General features: G+C 45.9%; 1 protein-coding gene across 4 annotated transcripts in view; it reads right to left on the bottom strand.

The window, feature by feature from the left end:
- Positions 1-3094: 3094 nt before the first annotated feature.
- MAMLD1 (mastermind like domain containing 1) overlaps positions 3095-22762 on the bottom strand; it is a 135757-nt gene continuing 116089 nt past the window's right edge. For all 4 annotated transcript variants that reach the window (XM_075573288.1, XM_075573290.1, XM_075573291.1 and 1 more), the window contains exons 3-5: positions 8583-8726; positions 6659-6740; positions 3095-5524 (exon numbers count right to left, since the gene is read on the bottom strand). In XM_075573288.1, coding sequence (XP_075429403.1) covers positions 4503-5524; positions 6659-6740; positions 8583-8726 — 1248 coding nt within the window. In that variant the 3' untranslated portion in view covers positions 3095-4502. The remainder of the gene's footprint in view (positions 5525-6658; positions 6741-8582; positions 8727-22762) is intronic.

Below are 22762 nucleotides of genomic sequence, written 5' to 3'. Positions count from 1 at the left end.
ATATTTACCTTCTGAATAAGACACCAATACCAGGTTTAAGACTTTAATAGTTTGAGTGCAGCATTTGGGGACCTTTTTTCTGATCTTCTCTGATCAGACTCTGCAGTAGGAAAATAGCGATCTGATGGTAGTCTGGGACATGTGACTCCGCTGGTGTTTTACCGCGGCCTCGCCGCAGGGACACAGCCATTTATTAGCGCCGCGCCACCTAATGGCTGGAGGAGAAATTGGCAGACCCTGCTTTTCTCTCTGCATCCGGCAAAACCGAGAGATAGAAGAAGACAGGTGGGGTGACCTGATGTCCCAGTTTAGCCTGGACAGTCACAGTTTCTAGGGCTCTGTCCTGACTTTTTCGGCTGCTGTCCTGGTTTTCTGGACCCCTGGCGAGCGCCAACTGCGCATGCACTATCGGCAATTGACGGCTGCTCGTGCGCATACGCGACTGGCAAGCTCCGATCGCGCATGAGTAACCAGTAAACGACTTCGCATGCGTGACATTTTGTCCCAGTTTTTGCCGGGACAAATATGGTTACCCTAGCCAGGAGGTGGAGAGAGAGATCTGAGGGAGGTGAGATGGAGTGGAGTGGGGGAGGTGAGAGAGGGAGTGGGGGCAGAGAGAGAGGGAGCGAGGGCGATGTGAGAGGGAGCGAGGGCGATGTGAGAGGGAGCGAGGGCGATGTGAGAGGGAGCGAGGGCGATGTGAGAGGGAGCGAGGGCGATGTGAGAGGGAGCGAGGGCGATGTGAGAGGCGATGTGAGAGGCGATGTGAGAGGGAGCGAGGGCGATGTGAGAGGGAGCGAGGGCGATGTGAGAGGGAGCGAGGGCGATGTGAGAGGGAGCGAGGGCGATGTGAGAGGGAGCGAGGGTGATGTGAGAGGGAGCGAGGGCGATGTGAGAGGCGATGTGAGAGGGAGCGAGGGCGATGTGAGAGGGAGCGAGGGCGATGTGAGAGGGAGCGAGGGCGGTGTGAGAGGGAGTGGGGGCGGTGTGAGAGGGAGTGGGGGCGGTGTGAGAGGGAGTGGGGGCGGTGTGAGAGGGAGTGGGGGCGGTGTGAGAGGGAGTGGGGGCGATGTGAGAGGGAGTGTGGGTGGTGTGAGAGGGAGTGGGGGCGGTGTGAGAGGGAGTGGGGGCGGTGTGAGAGGGAGTGGGGGCGGTGTGAGAGAGAGTGGGGGTGGTGTGAGAGGGAGTGGGGATGATGTGAGAGGGAGTGGGGGCGATGTGAGAGGGAGTGGGGGCGGTGTGAGAGGGAGTGGGGGCGGTGTGAGAGGGAGTGGGGGCGGTGTGAGAGGGAGTGGGGGCGATGTGAGAGGGAGTGAGAGCGATGTGAGAGGGAGTGGGGGCAGTGTGAGAGGGAGTGGGGGCGGTGTGAGAGGGAGTGGGGGCGGTGTGAGAGGGAGTGGGGGCGGTGTGAGAGGGAGTGGGGGCGGTGTGAGAGGGAGTGGGGGCGATGTGAGAGGGAGTGGGGGCGATGTGAGAGGGAGTGAGGCGATGTGAGAGGGAGTGGGGGCGGTGTGTGAGGGAGTGGGGGAGGTGTGAGAGGGAGTGGGGGAGGTTTGAGAGGGACTGGGGGAGGTGTGAGAGGGACTGGGGGAGGTGTGAGAGGGAGTGGGGGCGGTGTGAGAGGGAGTGGGGGCGGTGTGAGAGGGAGTGGGGGCGGTGTGAGAGGGAGTGGGGGCGGTGTGAGAGGGAGTGGGGGCGGTGTGAGAGGGAGTGGGGGCGGTGTGAGAGGGAGTGGGGGCGATGTGAGAGGGAGTGTGGGTGGTGTGAGAGGGAGTGGGGGCGGTGTGAGAGGGAGTGGGGGCGGTGTGAGAGGGAGTGGGGGCGGTGTGAGAGGGAGTGGGGGTGGTGTGAGAGGGAGTGGGGATGATGTGAGAGGGAGTGGGGGCGATGTGAGAGGGAGTGGGGGCGGTGTGAGAGGGAGTGGGGGCGGTGTGAGAGGGAGTGGGGGCGGTGTGAGAGGGAGTGGGGGCGATGTGAGAGGGAGTGAGAGCGATGTGAGAGGGAGTGGGGGCAGTGTGAGAGGGAGTGGGGGCGGTGTGAGAGGGAGTGGGGGCGGTGTGAGAGGGAGTGGGGGCGGTGTGAGAGGGAGTGGGGGCGGTGTGAGAGGGAGTGGGGGCGGTGTGAGAGGGAGTGGGGGCGATGTGAGAGGGAGTGGGGGCGATGTGAGAGGGAGTGAGGCGATGTGAGAGGGAGTGGGGGCGGTGTGTGAGGGAGTGGGGGAGGTGTGAGAGGGAGTGGGGGAGGTTTGAGAGGGACTGGGGGAGGTGTGAGAGGGACTGGGGGAGGTGTGAGAGGCCTCTCCCCCGGCTCTCTCTCTCTCCCCCATGAGAGAGAACTTGTTGCTAAAAATGTTGAATCCCAGCACTCGGCCCCGCGCGTGTCTTTGTGCAAATCTTTGTGCTTCCTCAGTGTGCACCTTAAGCATCAGGCTGCTCATATAGATATCCGAGTTTGGATTAATTTCTTCCTATCTTCCTGTCACTTGATAACAGGGCCTAGAGCTAGAAGTACGGACTCCTTTGCTGATGTAACATTTCAGACTTGCAACCTACTTTCGGCCACAACTACACACGTTGCAACTCAAGGCAGCAGCCTGGCACTTACAGAGGTACTAGACCAGGGGTGGTCAACGCCAGTCCTCAAGGGCCTCCAACAGGTCAGGTTAAGTATATCCCTGCGTCAGCGCAGGTGGCTCAGACTGAGCCACTGATTAAGCCACCTGCGCTGATGCAGGGATAACCTTAACACCAGACCTGGTGGTGGCACTTGAGGACTGGCATTGGCCACACCATACTAGCCATGCCAATACCACGGCCTGCAGATCCCAACACGGAAAACATACTGTACATGCATTTTTTTCCCCTGACACTTTATTACGGTATGAAGATAACAAACATCATTGATTCTGTGCTTGAAGCTGACATTATATTACAAATGTATTACAGAAATATGGTGCGACTATTAAAATATGATTACACAAAGTTGAAGTTTACAGTACAGTGGAATTTTTTTTATATATATTTATATATAAACAGACTCTTAAATATACATATGACAATAGTAGCCGACATACAACATCATAGACAAAACTGACCATCCTTGTCTAGGCCTTTTCTTTGAAACAAAAAGTTTTTTGTTGTTTTTTTTTTTTTTCTAAGTAAAATATAATTGTGAAAAAGCCTTAACCAGGAACAAGTCACCTGTATACTACAAATATATACAGGGGTGAGCAAACCAACATTGGTTTAGTCTGGAACTTTACAAGCATAGAACCGATTGCCTTTATGTTACGGGACATTTTAGTTCATACTAATTTGCATTGGGCCAAGTTATCGTATTGGTTGGGATTGCAAACGCCAACTTGAAATAGAAGTTAGCAGATCAGCGCAAAGGTCAAACAATTGCCTGGAAATTTTACTTAGTATATATATAAAAAAAAAACATTTCCCAAGGACCAAATTTTATGATTGTTCCACATCTCAGCTGAATTAAAGAGGCAATCCAAGCGGCACTTTAAAAAATATATATATATATATATATTTTTTTAATATAGGCAGCCTTTCATTATCTTTAAGGAAAACCAATTACCTATGCTGCCTTCGTTCTCCCGTAATCGATCAGCAAAGAGCCTGCTTGCCAGGGTTCACCAAATGGCTGCCCTTCAGTTTCACTCAATCCATCAGTGTAACTTGGCAGCTACAATGTATCCTGGTATTATTACGGTAACATTATCTATGGTTACAATTTACAGCTCAAAGGCTGGGAACATTGGCAACAAAGTATCACAAATAGGACAGGGTTACAAAAATCTTGCACTGCTGGGGAGGCGGCTAAAACCTACTACAGACAAAGGATGCACAGTATATAAGTAAGTATAGATATAGGATAAAGTATCTGTTGTCTAAATTTAGCATAGGTTGAACTTGATGGACCTACGTCTTTTTTCAACCTCATCTACTATGTAACTATATTAAAACTCATTAAAAATGGCATTAAGAGTTGAATAATAAAAAAAATGTAGTAAGTATTTTCTAATACAACAGAATTGATAATAATAAAAAAAAAAGGAAGATATTGCATGGATTGCCTCTTTAACATGTAGTTACATTTGAAGGATATTGTGTGTGGGCACCGTGCTTTATTTAGTTTGCTTCACACCCCTACATATGTGTTATGGCAAAAAACATAACAAGTATTTCAGGCTGTAATACACAGTATTACTGAAACTAACAATAATATTTGCATATTTAAAACAATGTATTCTAAATGAAAATCCTATAATGTAACAAAACATTATGCTATAATTTTATTTACAGTCACTCCCAGAAGTATTAAATCCTTCTATTTATTGTTTTGGAAAACATAATTTAGAAAATATTTAAATATGTACAGGTATCAGAAACAAAAACTGCCCATATTAACCATCGGGTTAACCTCAATAGTGAAAGTTATTGATTTCAAGTTGCCTGTCTGAGTTACAGATCTGTTCATGCGACTGCAGGCTAGACAGGTCCAGGATTTTGCGTGTGTTGTCCCAAAATGTCATCTAGTATTGTTAAATTGTTTAACCAGTCTTCATCAGAGCTGCTACTGCCTCCCTTCATGAGACAATCAATAAAGTCAGCTTCATTGCAGTTAGCGGACAAAACAGAATTATTCTGTGTTGGAACAAAGTCATATTGGTGGAGTTCAGATGCAGAACTCATTCGCTCAAATGTTTCGGACGTTAGTCCTGAAGGTGCATATGAGGGTGGACACAGTTGACTGGGGTTGATTTGGTTAAATGCAGATACACTTTGGGGCATTGATTTCATAGCATTGATAGCCGCTAGCTGCCCCCTTGATAAACTGTTCCCTATGTTAGAGCTGTTAAGAGTCCCCACTGCTTGATGCGTCTGTGCTAGGCCGAGTTTCTGCACATGCCTGATCTGCACCCCAGGGGCGATCTGGTTTGGAGGAACCACCGCCTGGTGGGAAAATTGCTGGCCTGCCATATTTGGTCTGACATTTTGTTTGGAGAACAGTGGGTTGTTGGGAAATTGTTGAATGCCGCTGCCGTCCATTGGGTTTTGACTTGGCATTCTTGAAACCGCGGCCTGCGTCCACATCTGAGAAGAGGAGTTGCCGTAGACGTTGGGAATTCTCGATATGCTGGACTGCCTTAAGTGTTGCTGAGCTGCAGAATGATTCGTTAAGGAGCTGGAATTATATCCCGATAATGTCATTCCAGGTCGGACAGTGGATTGGCTGTGTACGGTTTGGCAGCCGGAGGTCATACTCAGTGCATTTTGATTCTGTCTCAGTGGAATATTAAAATCCGAAGATGCTGGATATATTCCTTGCGGTTTCCCAGCATTGTGCGGGATCATTACCATTGCCCCACTGTTCTGGTTAATGGCTGCTGGGTTTAGTCCAGAGCCCATACCGGTCTGGATAAGTCCCCGGGTTGATGTGATCATGCGGTGGCTCTGAGGAGCGGCTGACATCGGCTGGACACAGTCAGTGCGGATACCCTGTGGAAGTGCTGCAGAGGAAAAGGTACATGGTAAATATGGGGCATTTATCCAATATCAATAGTTGACTAAGTCCACATCGCTGCCTTTTAAATGTCTTTAAAGGGGCCGTTTCCCCCTGCATGTTTGTTTTTGTATTTTTAAAGGTGTCTTCACAATACCGTGCGAGGATGCAATGTCTTTCTGTTCTTTCCCTGCGCACCAATTATTTTTTAAACAGTATTTTATTCCTAAAAAAGCCCAACATTTAACTGAATATGGCTGCTAATCTCACTTCGTGACATTAGTCAGTCTCAAAGAAGCTTATCTGAGCAGAATAAGGCTTGTAATATAGTGCGCGCTGGTGCGTGTACGGCGTACACGTGGCGCGGGTGTTCCGTGTGTAGAGGGTAAGCGGTAACGTGCGTGGCAAGAGGGCATGGCTATGATATCACAGTGCTAGGTCGCGCTGTGATTGGTTCATAGCGTCACGTGGCGCGGCAACAGCGCGAAAATACAATTCTCTTGTACTTTCCCTGTTCTTCCGTGCCCCCGCTCACGGCCGTGCGCGAGTGCGTTCCTTGTATAGAAACGTCTGGCTAACACAGCCAATTATAATTGACGCACGGTAGCACACGCGCGCGCATTATATTACACGCCTAAGAACATTTGTCCGATAAGATCCTTTGTAGTCTGCATGGAAAACAGCTCTGATCTGCCTGGTGGAGGGGAGAAAGTGACATGCGAACATTCGCGTGCAGGCTTTGGGCCTTTTCAAATAGAAACGTGAATGAAATAACTTAATTTTTCATAATACTGTTGGCAATCTGCTTAAAAGGGCATCACACAGAGCTCACTATCAAATTAGGTCATACTGGGGGGAACTGCACCCCTGCTCGGGTCAGTAGGTGGAAAGACTTTGGTACCCCATAAGACCCCTCTCAGGCTGGAGGATACCTCACAGACACCAGGTGAGTAGGCCGTATTTAGTACGCGTTGTAACTGCGCGAGATACTTTCTGTGCAGGAACAAACCTCCAGGCATTTCATTTGAATGGGCCATATTTACCAAGCCATGCTGGAAATTGTATTATGGAGTAGTGTTGCTTAGTAAATATGGCTAATTATGAGTCATTTGTCTGCAAGTCCGCGACACGGCGTTCTTACTTTGAAACTGATTCATCTGTTGCGCTACGTACGCGTTGCGCTGCTCCGCCGTCACGCCCATCAGATTCGATCGGTGCTTTATCTGGGGGGGAAAGGAAACACGTTTTGAATTTATTTGACATGAGCGGTTATCGGTTTAATGTCGTTCCTGCCAAGACGGACCTGCAATGCATTACTGGACCTCCAAAAGCAAATCTCTGTGGGGTTCATTCTCTAACGCAGGGGTGCGCAAACTGGGGGGCGCGCTGCCCATGGGGGGGTGGGAGATTTGTCTGCAGGGGCGCGGGCGGTTGCAGGGGTCCCACGCTCTTCCCCGAGGCATTTAAATTAAATGCCGGGGGATCGCGTGAGGCCTCTGCAACAAGAAAACTTACCAGGATTCAGACGCTGTGACGCGTCTCCATGGCAATGAGCATCATTTGACGCAGCTGCCAGGTAGGAGGGGGGGGCGGGCGCGAGCACCGGAGCAGGCAGACGGGGGGGCGCAGCAGGAAAAGTTTGCGCTCCCCTGCTCTAAAGCGCGATAGCATTATCCCTGGTTATCGGCTATTCGTATTCATCCTGGGCATTGTACGGTCATGGACTTGCCATACCTCTAACACCCAACTCCCCTCTTACTCCAACCCCATTGCTGTGCGGCTGGACCTACCTCCACCCTACCTACTAGAGCCACAACGCAGGAGCGTCAGTGCTGTATAAAAGTTAGCACCGGGACACTGGCACACTCGTTTGCTGTAGAAACATCTTGCATGCATTTGAAATGCTTATCCGCCGAAGGCTACAAGCCACATCAAAATATTGGCGTATTTTACAAGTTCATTTTTAATAATAATAATAACATGTTCTTGTATAGCGCTGCTAATTGTATGCAACGCTTTACAGAGACATTTTGCAGGCACAGGTCCCTGCCCCGTAGAGCTTACAACCTATGTTTTTGGTGCCTGAGGCACAGGGAGATAAGGTGACTTGCCCAAGGTCACAAGGAGCCGACACCGGGAATTGAACCAGGTTCCCCTGCAGCAATCTCAGTGTCAGTCAGTGTCATTACTCACTGAGCCACTCCTCCTCTTTTTAACTTTAATTTATTTTATTTCTACTTTTGTTATCCTAAACAGATTGTTTAGACATACTGTCCTAATAAAGTATACATTTTAACAGTTTCCATGTAAGCATGACAAGACTTCTATATATTTTTTGGGCTGTTGTGCTCCACCGTATTAGGGATTTCTGTCAGTGGGACATGCCCTTTAGACACCGACCACCTTCTTTTGACGTATTGTCTATCTCCCTGGTAGCACACAAACCTAGGATTATCTTTTCATCCTAACAGTGCGAGGTCCCCCACCCTATAACATCAAAATATTACTCTGAAGAGCCTGGAAAACAACCATGCCTCCCTCCAAAAGAGACGTTGTCCTGAGAGTAAACAACGTCCAATTAATGGAAAAAGCTATTTTTTAACATTTTTATTAAACATAGGTTTGAAGCACGGGGCCTCCGTAGCTGAACCCCATTAACTTCAGCTATGGAGGTCCCCTACTTTAAGAGATACAGACCTCTGAAGAGGGTGCCGGTAGCAGGGCTCACGTGATGGCCGCTTTTCAAAGTTCCCGCACCCCGCGAGCCAATAGGAAGCCATGACGTCGTCTGGTTCGGCTTCCTATTGGCTCGCGTGACGCGGCAGCTTGAAAACCCCAGTAGCCCAGCTTCAAAAATAAAAATAAATTGCGTTTAGTTTGCTCCTTTAACCAACCCGGACAAAAGCTTTACTTATTAAACAATAAAAATAAGAATACATGGCGACGCTTTCCTTAGCGTTTCGGATTTTTTGGTGAACGCCTTTGCAGGAATGAATGAGGCTTTAAGTTTTTAACGAGTTGTTAAGCAAATAAAACAAACAAAAGAAAAATATAAAGGTTCGAACCTGCGACAGCTGCCTTCGCATTATTTGCTCTTTCAAGATTGCGTTTCGTATGTACCCGTTAGCCGTGGGAGGAGCAGACCCTGGGCCTACGCTTGGTACAGTGCCTGGTTCTTGCAGCCTGGGAACTATTCCAGCACTCGGATCCTGCCAAAGAGAAAAAAGAAATCTGATCAGGACGATTACTAATCTGAAATGTAACCGTACTTTGCCGAGCTCACATCACTTCGTGTTTTCCCCCGTCCCATTTTCCTACCCTGCGCACTACTTTTCATGTGGTTATGGAAAATATGACAAATCCCAGCAAAAGCTCGGACCAGCCCAATAGGCAAACAGTATCACAAACGTGTGTACTTTTTCTTCTTCTTCTTCTTCTTCTTCTTCCAGTCAGTATGGAATGATCTAGCAGTTTCGATCTTCGTTTACTTTGGGACAAAATACGTGCCGCGTTCTACATATGTTGCTACTTAATTTACAGGGTCTGATGGAACCAAAAGATGGAAATAGTTATCTTTGAGTGTGTTTTTTAATACTCTTCATCCTTGTGTTCCTTGCATAGGAAGCTAGAAAGTGACATGTTCAGTGTGTTCATTACATGTCATAACCCAGAATCCTCTTCTGCAGCTTAAAGCTGCAGACCAAGCAATATCCTACATGTGTTTTTTTATTTTAAATAAATCAGTTCTGTACTATGAGAATATACTGGTAGCATCTAAAAAACAACAACTCTGAATGATATTTTAAATGTATTATAATGTAACGAGCATTTTTTGTTTCTATAGCAACCATTTACAAAGTCACATCCATTTCCTCTTCTGAAACAGGCTCTGGCACACCCCTTTTTGAGCCCTGCCTTCTCTCTAGCAGTGCACCAATTGTATCTAGTGACTGCCTGGTCACATGATCTCCCCCACAGAACTTTGCATCTTTGGATCTCTTCTGCTGCACTGACAGCCTTTTAGTGAACCCCTGAGCTGACTCTTCACCGATCGATCACAGGAGAACGGATCGATTGGCAGCTTAGCTAATTACTTATTGTGTGGATCATTGTATTTATGCACCTATTAAAGGGGGGGGGGGAGGAAAAACCCGGCAGCTTGGACTGCTGCTTTAACCACTGTATGAATTGACAATGAGGTGAATGAAGCAGGTATGAGTAATCTATGCAAGACATGCAGATACACTCATGGGTTCTTCTCTTTGAAGAATGAACAGGGCAGCACAAGTCACATTCCCCATCTAATGTTTTGACACCTCTGAGCATTTTCACAGGCACAACATGAGCGTCACATTTGCTACTTTCTCTCCGTTCCTTTCCTCTTGTCACCGCGTTTCCATCTGCCACACCGGCTTTGTTCACTGGAAATGCCATTTCCTTTCCAGCCACCAAATCCTTTGCAGAAGACAAAGCGCTATATTGTTCTTAAACCACAATTGCACTGACCATATGATGATACACTTTACCGTAAGGCAGGGGTGCGCAAACTGGGGAGGGCGCAAGGTTTTCCAGGGGGGGTGCGCGGTTGTTGCAGAGGCCCCGCGCTCTTCCCCAAGGCATTTAAATGAAATGCCGGGGGATCGCGTGAGCCCTCTGCAACTTCCCGGAACTTGTTTTGTCTTTGGCGTGACCCCGCAGCGTCATTAGACGCCAAAGAGAAGGTAAGGAGGGGGGTGCGAGCAGGGAGGAGGGGGGGGAAAGAGTAGGCAGGGGGGCGCAGACTGAAAAGTTTGCGCACCCCGGCCTAAGGAAACAAGCCAGCCTGTTCTGCAAAGATGCCTTCTATAGTAACTACAAGAAACCCGCCTTAAACTCCCAAAGCGTGAAAAAATAAGGCGAAGCAGGACAAGAGGCGCGGAATTCTCCAAGCGCAGCCGAAAAGGAGATACCATCAAAATGAATAAAAAGGAAACACGAGTACAATTTATTACACATTACAGACAAAAAAGGAGACGCCAAAAAACGAGGGGGGAAAAAGCCACTGAGCAAATTAAATTCACAAACAGGAATATTTAGCAAGTGTCAGCAACATTTTGTAGATACATTAAACCGCCCCCCTCTGGTGAAAAAAGGAGTTATGGAATATTTAAAGGCATAAGTCTAGCGATATGCGAACTTGTCTAAATTTGGGTCGCAATATTTTTCTACTCTACGCACATTTTTTTTTTTTGGTTTAAAGTTTGAAATTTATTTTATATCAGTACATGTTAATTTTTTTGCGGTTTACAGCTTCTGAATACAAAGTAGAACTTGAAATCTGCTACCGCAAGCTCAGAGTGGTCGAGTACAACATCAGCTAGACGATACTAGATTGTTCATGTCTTTGAATTCTCAAGGAGTATCATTTCTCACTATATAAAGGTTTCCTAACAGGAGTGCTACAACCAGGGTTGCCAGGCGGCGTCTCCAAAAATACTGGACACAATGGTTAAAGGTGTGACACGCTCGAAAAAGACACACACAAGCACAACCTCTCTGCTCCATGCTGTTTCCTCCTCTCTTTTGCCCCACCCCCAGGATCCTGACACCTCCTCCTGATTGCTTCCTGTCTGGTAATGCAGCCAATCAGGATGGAGGAAGCTGCTCAGCTCCCCAACAGCCCTGCCCTCTCCCTGCTAAGGGAAATCCCACAGCCCCCCAAGTTGGTCAGGTCACTATGTCTAGAGAGGTAATACCGGGAACATACATGTCTAGTATTACCTCTAATATTTTACTGGACAACGTGTCCAAATACAGGACAGTCCGGATGAATACTGGACACCAGGCAACCGAAGCTACAACTACCATCTGGACAGTGGAAAATAACAGACCAAAAAACACCCAAGACTTCAATGAGTCAAGCAGTTTACATGCTAATAAAAGCTTAGAGCAAGGCACATAGCTAAAAGTCCACTGCCCACTTAACATTCAGCTTTCAATAAATATTTATCATGTATGATTATTGGCTCTGTGAATCAGATCATCCTGAATTCGGCTCCCCTTCCCTCGTTTCCAGAGCGCACGCCGACTTCCTTTGTTGTGGAATCAATGTTATCAGCAGATAAGCTTTAAGAAAGAGCTGGTTGGCTTTTGACTCCTCACAAACAATCGGTCTGTAATGCAGAAAACAGGAAGCCGTGCACGATGTTAGTGACCGGAAGGAAGCAGACGCCTCCACGGTGAAGGAGTTTGGGAAATTGGGGTCTTTTTTAGATGAAGAATCAAGTTCTTTTTATAATTTTGATGCACCAACATTGAGCAACAAGTTTGGCAGTTTTTGTTTAACACATGTAGTATATGTTTGTTTTCACATGACAATAGGATTCATTTCCAGGGCTCTTCCACCCTTCAGGGGTTTGTAGCACTGCAGCTGGACTTATAGCACCAGTCAGTGATAACCGGTCATGGATATTTGGTCGCGACCGTTTAGCCGCGACCAAAACGCTGCCGGCGTTTAGCCACCGCTTACCTCACCGCCGGGACATGTCTCTGCCGGCGGCTTTGCTGCCAAGTCCCTAACATCACCCCTTACACTAAAACTCCCTAATCTTAACCCGAATACCAATGCTACCCCCTACCCATAAACCATAACCCCTTACTCTAAAACTCCTTATCCCAATTCCCTACCCTAAACCCCTTCCCTAATCCCCTACCAATGAAACCTAATCCCTTACCCTAAACCACCTATCCTTAACCCCCTACCCTAACCGCTAAAACCCCTCAAATTAATTTACCTTTATTGGTGAAGCGGTTGGCAGCAAAGGCTGGTTATTTCCAATTAATAGTCTGTAGTTTTTTTTTTTCCTTGTTAAGTATTATTTTTCTTAAAAATATAACATATATTATCTTTAACTGTACATGCAATGTCTTGTATATAATGTATAACCCTGGTCACTTAATGTAACCATGTATTTGTCATCATATCTCTGTGCCCCGGACATACTTGAAAACGAGCGGTAACTCTCAATGTATTACTTCCGGTTAAAACATTTTCAGAAATAAATATGAAATCAATAAAAAGACTTTGCATTTGCCACCAGTGTCTCTCCTTTTCCCCACTGCTGAGTGTTTCACGATTCTGTATTATACCAGCAGCATTGGACACACAGGCTATGCTTCCCTATAACAAACCACAGAAACCCGACCAGGAATAACCATTTATCATGACATTGATGTATGACAATCTAGAAATCCCTCTTCTAAAATTAAAAGGATCGTCAAGAAAAACAACAAGACAATTCCTTGCCATGTCCGCCTTCAGCTTGTACCCTCTCCGCTCCCGCTGCCCTCTAACGCCAGGGGTGCGCAAACTGGGGGCGAAAAATGTTTCCAGGGGCGGCGCGCCGGTTGCAGAGGCCCCGCGCTCTTCCCCAAGGCATTTAAAATTAAATGCCGGGGGATCGCGTGAGCCACCTGCAACTTCCCTTACCTTGTCTTCGGCGACATGTCACCATGGTCACGTGACATCACGTGATCCCGTGGCGTCATTTGATGCCAAAGACAAGGTAAGGAGGGGGTGGGCAGGCGAGCAGAGGAGGAGAGCAGGCAAGGGGGTGCAGGGGGGAAAGTTTGCGCAGCCCTGCTCTAACCCCCAGTAATAGCCAACAGTAGGAGTGCACACAGTACGTGGATCAATATATGTTTTGAAGGGGTTAGTGTTTAATGGAGACATTAAGCACCTGTAATGACTGGGGGGCTCTAATAATGTTTTTCGTCTCGGTTTATTACGAAAACGATGATGGAAACGGTTGGAAGTATGTAGACTAACAAAAGTTCGCTGGTAGCATTAAACAAAGACTGCAAGCTTTCACAGAGGTGCCTTCTTTAGGCTGGCAACCATCTGCCTGGAGGGGCCTTTGTAGTCCTGGAAGCTTGCCCTCTATTTAACCACTAGAGCAACGGTGCTCAACTCCAGTCCTCAAGACCCCCCAACAGGTCAGGTTGTAAGGATATCCCAGCTTCAGCACAGGTGGCTCAGTTGAAGACTGCACCACTGATTGAGCCACCTGTGCTGAAGCGGCACTAGATGGCCATTAAAAAGGTATCCGTTCTACCTTACTTTGGTATATCTATGCTACAGGCTGTTATTCTACAGCACCATGCACTATTTGGCAGTATGCGCCCATAACACACAATGCATACTCCGCATCGCATTACACCGAAACAAGTCCGTGTCAGATCCCCTAAACTTGAAAGGTCTTGGGAGCCATTCTCTGCTGCACGAGAGGGACCCCGTCCGTACATTCCAGATCTCTTCCACGGGCAATTGATTTTTCGACACTTCGAAAATGTTTTTCCGACTTTTGCCATGTTTGTGTTCTACTTCCTGTAACACCAAACCCCCAACCCCCTCCCCTTCCCCCCACCCCACCCCCCTATTTACATGCAACATAAAAAGAAAGGATCTAAACTGCAGCATGGTAAACAGAGTTGAACAGGGCGGACATGCATGTGCTTGTTCAATCTCTACCAATATATCCCTACGTGAATTTTTAGCTGTCCCTACTGTGCTATTTAACATGAAGCCTATAAATATAAGTCACTTAAATGCAAACACTGTACCAAAGCCACATCCAGCTGGCTTTTCGCCTCTGTGTCAGATAGTATTTATTATACTGCAGTCACAGTTGCGCTTTGAATAATTCTGATCGCCTCTGGGGGAATGTTTGAAAGAGCATGGATCCAGTTTGTATACTCTACACATGAAAGTCGCTACACTGCTCCTGCCACCACAATCCTGCCTGCCGCCCGGTTCCTTCCCAACTTGTCCTGTTGCGTGCAGAAGGTCTGAACTTATTGAAGCCCACGAGTATAATGCAACGAGAATCGTTTTGATGTTTTGCTCAGGGCTATTTCATTAACAAGTCATAACAAAAAAGGGTCTCTTCCAGTGATCGTGTCCACCACATTTAATTTCTTTTAAACACAAGCAGATGAGAAGGTCTGTCTATGGTGCTTCCTTTTTGTTTCAACATTTGGCTGGTTATCTGTGAACTTTCAAGAGCCCCCAAGGCTTTTACCCTTCAATATATTCTGATCTTGCGTCCCAGTGAGGTCATCTTTTTAGGGCTTCTAGGAATCGGAACAGTTTGCGCATTTATGGGCAGTGGGGAAGAGATTGCAGATTGATATCATCTGATGTGTTTACAAAATAACATTGGCGTGCCAAAAAAAATCCCCCAAAAGTAGCACAATCAGAATCATAGGAACAAAGACATGAGCTATGTCAGAGAGAGTTCGGGTTATCGCCACTAGTGGGAAGTGCTGTATACCTTTCCAACTGCAACAACCCACAGGAGACGCTGCAGCTAATAACACTCACTTGTTATCTCTTAACGCAGGTTAATGAACCTGAAGCCTTACCTTTAATTTCCCAAGAAATACAACCGCGTGTCACTTCGTAGGGCCAAATCAAATACAATTCGGAAACTGCCCAAAGATGCCCTTGATACTAGCCTGTTACTTACATGATAAAAATCGGTGTTATCAGGATTTCAAAGCTACCAAATGTGCTTCTTGGGTGGTCGTACAATTAGAAGGATTCCATACATTTAGGGTCAACGCTGTGTGACAGCAGTTAAATGTTTCTGTCGTACAACAATACATTTTATAGATCTATATAATAATGTAATAAAGACGCAGAGAATTCTGTGCATTCTTTTACCAAGTACTTTTTGCTGATGAAATAAAGTGTGTGTGTGTGTGTGTATGTATATATTAAGTACTTTTTGCTGATTAAAAAAAGCGTGTATGTGTGTATGTGTATATGTGTATATGTGTATATGTGTGTGTGTGTGTGTGTGTGTGTGTGTGTGTGTGTGTGTGTATGTGTGTATGTATGTATGTGTACATATATATATATATATATATATATATATATATACATATATACACACATATATATACATATATACACACACATATACAGTATACACACACACACACATACATATATACACATACATACACACACACACACACACACACACACACACACACACACACACACACACACATATACACATATACACATACACGCTTTTTTTAATCAGCAAAAAGTACTTAATAAAGGGATGCATAGAATTCTCTGCATCTTTACTACAATATACCCAAATTAACCTGGAGGTTTTCTTTTAATGCTGCGTTGTTAATATACTTTGCATGGAAGTAATAAAATAGACGATATATTCAACCTTCTTGTAGTTCTAAGAATATAACCTTTAGTAACAGGGACACAAACGCAGTACAGCACCAAGTATTTCATTAACTGGTTACAAGAACACGTAGAACGTGCAGGGGCCGGTTTGAATGAGCCGGGAACCTAACAACTAGGTTAATACTGTACTTATTTTTCTTTGCTTGATGTGCACCAAAACAAACAAACGGCGCGATGATATAAATAAGTCAACATTATTAACCTCTTCAGTGCCACATCTCAGGCATCTCTGGCACTGAAGGGGGTGATGAAATATTTGATCTAATAAAGGGGGAAGACTAATGGTGTACATCAGGGATGGGCAACTCCAGTCCTCAACAGGCCACCAACAGGTCCTGTTTTTAGGATACCCCTGCTTCTGCACAGGTGGCTCAGTCTTCGACTGAGCCACCTGTGCTGAAGCAGGGATATCCTGAAAATGTGACCTGTTGGTGGCCCGTGGAGGACTGGAGTTGCCCATTAGTCGTGTACATGGTAGACTAGTCTAATATTAGCGTGTTTAGCAGTCGTCCCCAGTAACACAGATAAAGAGTCAGTCCGGAAAAAAAAGACGTCATTTTTAACTCAGATTGCAAACTCTTCAGGAGAGGACTGTTTGCCCGAATAGTAACATCAATCTTTGGTGCACAAGTGTCGATTCTGTACAGCGGAAATGTGCTCGAGAACGGAAGCCCTCACGAGCAGGGCCTTCGTTACCTTGTGTACCAGTCTGTGCTTACTTGGTGTGTCACTCTGTTTACGTCATCGATATCTCGCGGTTCCCGCATTGTACCACGCTGCGGGAATATGTTGCCACTTGTTAGTTAAAGCAGTGCATTATACCCCCTGCAAACTGGACTCTCTGTAACAGCTGGGCTGACACAATGTCTCTCTGCATTAGAAAAAAAAGGCAATAAGGCCAAAATAAAGAAATAATGTTGGAAAATGCAGCAGAGTTGATCAACATCCCGGGCACGACATGATCGCAAAATAATACGCCTGAACTCGGCGATGCGAATCCGTATGGATTTAGTGGTGGTAAAAACAACACCGGAATGTCTACCGGGAATGGGTTAATTGTGACCCCGTTGTTCGGCTGTGTACAGCTCAGCAAGCAATAGATGGACAAATTAAAATGAAGCAGGGTTTTTTTTTTTATTACCCGTGTAATCTGCTCGTGAAAGTTGATGGAAGCTACAGCAACTGTGCCCACAAAAAGGGGCTGGTATATAAATCTGCTGAAGCTGTCCCAGTGACTGGTAACGGGTGACACTACTGAAGTTTAAGGGCTTCCCATATGTGACTCATTAAGGTGAATGGGTAGAATGTAGTGCAGGTAATGCAGTTCTGCAAAGAAGCCTACGGTCGGAAGACTGTCCTTCCTACACTTGCTGCATACTGCAGACCAGCTTTATGGCGCCTCTCGCTATGCCCGCCTTGAATGTCCCATGTTTTTATTCCATTGGGAGGGTTGTCCACCAGCAATCCTGCTTTCCTGGTTATTTTTTTTTTTTAATATAGTTACAGGTTCGAAGCAGTGGGGGGTCTCCGGAGCTGAACAACGTTAATGTCAGCTCTGGGGACCCCGAGATACTTACCTCCGCAAGGGGTGTCGATAGCAGCGCTATGTGGGGCAATCGAAATCACGGCATAACAGCTCAGTCACGCGGACCAATAGGAAGCTGTGATGTCATCCCTTGCGGCTTCCTATTGGACCGCGTGACCGGGACATTTAAACCCGCGGAGCTGCTAACGGTATCACCAACTGTATCTCGGGAAGCAGAGAGTCCCTAGATTTGAAATGAATGGGGTTCAGCTCAGAGGACCCCCCCCCCCTGCTTCCCATATAAGGGGGGGAAACCTTTGTTTGGGGAATATATGCCCCTTTAACACTTCCTACGGGATGCTGCTCCGAGTACATATTAAATAAAGAGTCTATAGTCACTACTGACCTCAGATAAACCCCCAGTGAGCGCATTGTACAAGTACAACGGTTTGTGACACGGCTCCCCACCACGTGCTGCATTTAAACAACAGAACTTTGCTTTATTTCTCCGCTTCCCTCCGCGTCCGCTGTGAATCGCACAGCGCAGGGAGTCGCGTTTCTGTTAGTATTGGTGGAAACACATTTGTTTCAGTTCCATGTTGACTCATCGTGCAATTTTTTTTCTTCTTTTCTTCTAAACCCGATATACCAACGCCGATGAAAGAAAACCACAATGTAACTTAACGGGCATTTAATCTTCCCTCCTTCTGCTTGATGTACAGCTACGTGAAAGTATCTTATCTCGGGGGCTGTCAGTCACCACACGCCGTTGTTTGAAGGCGGTAAGTGATCCATGAGCAAAACGCCATTGTACAGAAGTTCTTTTAAGTTTGTCTTTTCTTCTGTCCTTGTGGCCCTGGCACATCCAGCCCCGCACAACAAAGCAAAAAGTCTGCCTTTGATGGGAGCAATGAGAAGAGGGTTACACCTGGCAGGCAGAGGTGCAGCTGCAAAACAAAGATCACTGAGCAGTTGCAGGAGCTGAGCAGCCATCAACTGCAAAACAGAGCCGAGAAGGCACACCGCTCTCTTTATTCTTCCTTGTAAAAAGACTTTAATCAATTAAATTAATTAAGAAGTAACAATGGAACCTATTCTTTACAATCTCGCCAAAAGAAGGTCCATGTCTCGTATGCAAGGGTAGACTATAGTAATAATAATTATATACATTTTGTCTTGTATAGCACTGACAGTGTACGCAGCGCTGTACAGAGAATTTTGCAGGCACAAGTCCCTGCCCTGTGGGGTTTATAATCCAATGATGGTGCCCGAGGCACAGGGAGACTAAGTGACATTGCCCAAGGTCACAAGGAGCCAACACCAGTTTTCAAACCCACTTCAAAAAGGCAGGTTATTCAGTGGTTCAAATATCCCGTGGAATGCAGGACGGGCGCATGTGAGCCCTGAATGAGTCATTGTAGCTTTCTCCTTTCACCGGCAGTTCCCAAAAATCTAACCATGAACCGAATGCTACGGCCCAACCAAAGTAGACCGCAGATAAAGGGACAGTATGGGCGCCCTCGTTCTACTGGCCCTGCGTTGAAAAGTTTAAAGTTTATTCCAAATAAGAGAAACTAACTCTATAGTGCAGGGGTGCGCAAAGTGGGGGAGCAAGATTTTTTTTGGTGGTGGGGGGGGGATGCGCGGCAGCTGTAGAGGCCCAGCGCTCTTCCCCAAGGCATTTCAATTAAATGCCCGAGGACCCCTCTGAGCCGCCAGCTGAGTTTTTACTAAAAGGACCGCAGCACCCTTGCATGGGACCGCAGCACCCTTGCATGGGGTCCCCTGCACTGGGATTCTCCAGGTTAAAAAAAAAAGGCTGCATCAAAAAAAAAAAAAAAAAGAGTAGCGTAGGATTGCAGTACAATGATGTGTTGGAGTACACCATGAAATGTATTGTTTTTAACTGGCTGTTAACAGACCCTATACAGTATATACTGCCCCAGTGCAGCAAAACTGCAGCTTTATCACCGCAATGTACATCATCGTAGCAGCGACCTCCTTGTGCTGTTCAAAAGAATGCAACGCAGGGTAATTTGGAGCCTGGCTGGTGTGAAGCGCGAGACACCCTCTGACTCAATCACTTTATCCCATCACTAAATGAAATAAAGGCTTTATGGTGGCTCGTCTTCTTGTCTGAACATTCCCATCTAGCCTACATGACCCTAATATAAGTGGAATCCTTGATATTAGGCCGTTTTGCTTTCTGCACAAGTTGATTTAGTGCGCGTCCCCTGGAAGTCATTTCATTCTTCCGCCACATCTCGGGACCAGCCAGCGGTGTAAGGAACGCGGAGGAGGATGTGCAGGAAAGGGAACAGAGCCGGTCGCAGACGGGAAAACTGGCTGTGAAAATAGCAGTTTATTTTGGAACTTGATGGTGACAAAATGGAGCGATTAGTATATTAGTATTTCCTTGTGGCAGAGCAGGGGTGGGCAACTCCAGTCCTCTGGGTCCACCAACAGGTCAGGTTTCCAGGATATCCCTGCTTCAGCACAGATGGTGCAGTGTCCAAGTGAGCCACCTGTGCTGAAGTTGAGACCTGTAGGTGGCCCTTGAGCACCTCTGACACTGGGGATCGCATCATCACACGTGGGGCCAGCAAGCGAGAGGCAGACTCCAATTTGCAGTTAACCCCTGTTGGCCCTACAGCTGCATTAAGGACATAGGAATACCACCCCCCCAAGTCACCTCTTTCCCCTCCTATCTCTCTCTTCTCCTCCTCCCCCCGGTCACCCATTCTCTTCCCCCTCACATCAATATGTTATTATATATTTATTTAGGATGGGTACAAATGTTTTGATGTAAAAACAAATAAATAAAAAAAATCAATTTTTTTTTTCTTTTCTTTTACAAATCCATGGCAAAACCCATCATTTTTAAAAAAAACAAAAAACACCAGAGAAAATGCCCACGCTGGAGGTCATACTGACATCTTGCATTGACAACAACAGAATAGAAATGGCAGAAGTCCATTTAGTGAAGCCTTTATTGCCTTTAGTTATGGAATATTTTGCTACATGGCAACCCCATCCCCGGCAGGGCGGTCAAAACCCACCCATTCCCGAAAAAACAAGCACGCGGGTGCATGAAAGCTGCAATGAGTATACTTGTACATAATGCCAAATCTTTTTCAAATGAATCCCTGCAGTGGCATAATGGCAGGCAACACCTGGCACAGCCATCTGGCATTGAAAGGGTTCGTCTATCCACACAACTCTTGATCCCACACTAAGTGTAATACGGAGTACCAACATGATTTGTTTTGGGGTATAGATGTACTGTATTAAAGAAAAAAGATACTTTTATCAATGCATTAAAAAAAAAACCAGCACGCAATTCCTTTATAAATGTCCCCAGTCGTCTACACACAACATATCTTGTACACAGGACTTGTACCTCCATTGGGTACTGAACAATAAAAATAGGTCTGTCCCACTGGACACGGCAACTTATTTCCCTGGAACGCATTCCTTTATAGTGGAAGGGTTGGGGATTCGGCAGTCTATCGCTTCTTATTGTATTTACAAACTGTAAGCTGGCCCATTTTTTTCCCCTTCTTCCTTGTGTCATTTAATTATTGCAGACTTGAGATCACTTGCCATCTGCAGCTTCATTTCATCAAGCTCCGATTTATCCTTGGAGCAAGGTCATTCGGGACAAGCACATAAAATGATGCTTTTCACAACTGACAGTCCTTTATGTCTTCCTGTAAATCTGCTCACGCTCATTTCAAAAATCATTTCACTCCTCCAGTTTCCTTTTCGTTAAATACATGCAGAAATACATTAACCAGGAGCAAAGTGAGAGCATTTAATGGTGCTTATTTGGAGCTATAACTGCAGGATTTCAAGCTCCAGTTTAGGAATCCTTGGTAGTTTCATGCGATTGGTTGGAAATTAGCTACGGGTCACCTAACAGAACCCCCTGCATTAACATATGCTTGGAGTGCCTCAGTATTCCATCAAGCAGAACAAAAAATGGGCAGTGGATAAAAATTACCAGCTGCAAATTCTGCCCCCACGTAACACGGAGTTCCAATAAAATATGCATGTGCATACGACTTTACAAAGAAGTGGGTGGTCTTTTTGCAGACACTTCCCCGGGTCGTCTGACTCTATTCTGCGCTCAAACCATCCATCCTAAATATTGAACAAAGGTTGTTGCGATTTAGGATAGCTGCTATGGATTCGCGCCTTTGTATCTTCTTTGCGGGATAGCCACTAAAGTCAGAGTGAGTATCTGTGATGGAGTGGGATATTGGGACGCCACACTGAATACAAAACATTCGGCATTGTAAAGCAATGCCAAGTGTGAGACGCTCAACTGACTAGCGTCCAACCGTCTGAAGCGTCTTGCACATGGTGATAAAATGGTGTCTATCGTTTTCGTGGAAGCGAGGCGGTTTTCCCCTCTGCGGTGTCCGCGGCAATTACAGGAATTTAATTCAGAAGTGACATTAATCCTATTAACTCGTTTTACAAATGTTCCAATTCACCGCTTCCCAAATAGAACGGCATCTTTATTAAACATCCCTGGCTTGTATATGCCTAGGCAGTATTTTTATTTTAATATTAGCTTTTTACATCTGTTTCTTGTTTGTAGCATTTGCTCACATGGTGGTTTTGTTAAAAGGAGCAGTCCCAAATCATGAAAACAAATATTTAAACGTCAAATTGCATCCAACGGAATTAGCTTCCTTTGAAATATGTTTTTCATCCTTAAATGTAACAGATTTACTTCTCTTATTTAGTTTTAAAAAAAAAGAAAGTTTATTTTTTCTGTAGCTCAGCTAAATTCAAGAATATTAGCTACCTAGGTTTATCTGTTTAAACCGGGGGTTCTCAACTCCAGTCCCCAAAACGCCCCCAAGCAGGTCAGGTGTACAGAATATCCCTGCTTCAGCACAGGTGGCTCAACGAGTCCCTGCTTCAGCACAGGTTGCTCAATCAGTGGCTCAATCTTTGACTAAGCCACCTGTGCTGAAGCAGGGATATCATGAAAACCTGCCCTGTTCGGGTGTCTTGAGGACTGGAGTCGAGAACCCCCGGTATAAATAATGATTGCTTAATAATTCCTACACAAACAATTCACATCTAATTTTTGGGACTGACATTTAGTCGTAGCAGCAAAGAAAATATTACACAAAAGATTGTGAAAACGCTTTTGTTTACCATTAAAAAAAAAAAGAAAAGAAGGTAAAACAAAGAAATAGTTTCAAAATCCTAAGCAGGTGTTAATCAGCTACAATTAACCTATTAAACATGCGTCATTATTTCACTTTCATCCTAAGAGGGACTGAAGCCTCAAGTTTTTTTCCCTTGCCTGCGTGTGTGAATTATTTAACACTAGCTGATCTGTATTTGCATAACACTGCCCTGCACTGCCTTACAGGCTTCTTCTCCAGCACTAAAATAATTATTCAGCAACGCAAAAAAACACAGACAGACGGTTCCACATCCGG

Source organism: Ascaphus truei, chromosome 16 (assembly GCF_040206685.1).
Source record: "Ascaphus truei isolate aAscTru1 chromosome 16, aAscTru1.hap1, whole genome shotgun sequence".
In the NCBI taxonomy this organism is placed as follows: domain Eukaryota; kingdom Metazoa; phylum Chordata; class Amphibia; order Anura; family Ascaphidae; genus Ascaphus; species Ascaphus truei.
This window is presented reverse-complemented; position numbering and strand designations above follow the sequence as displayed.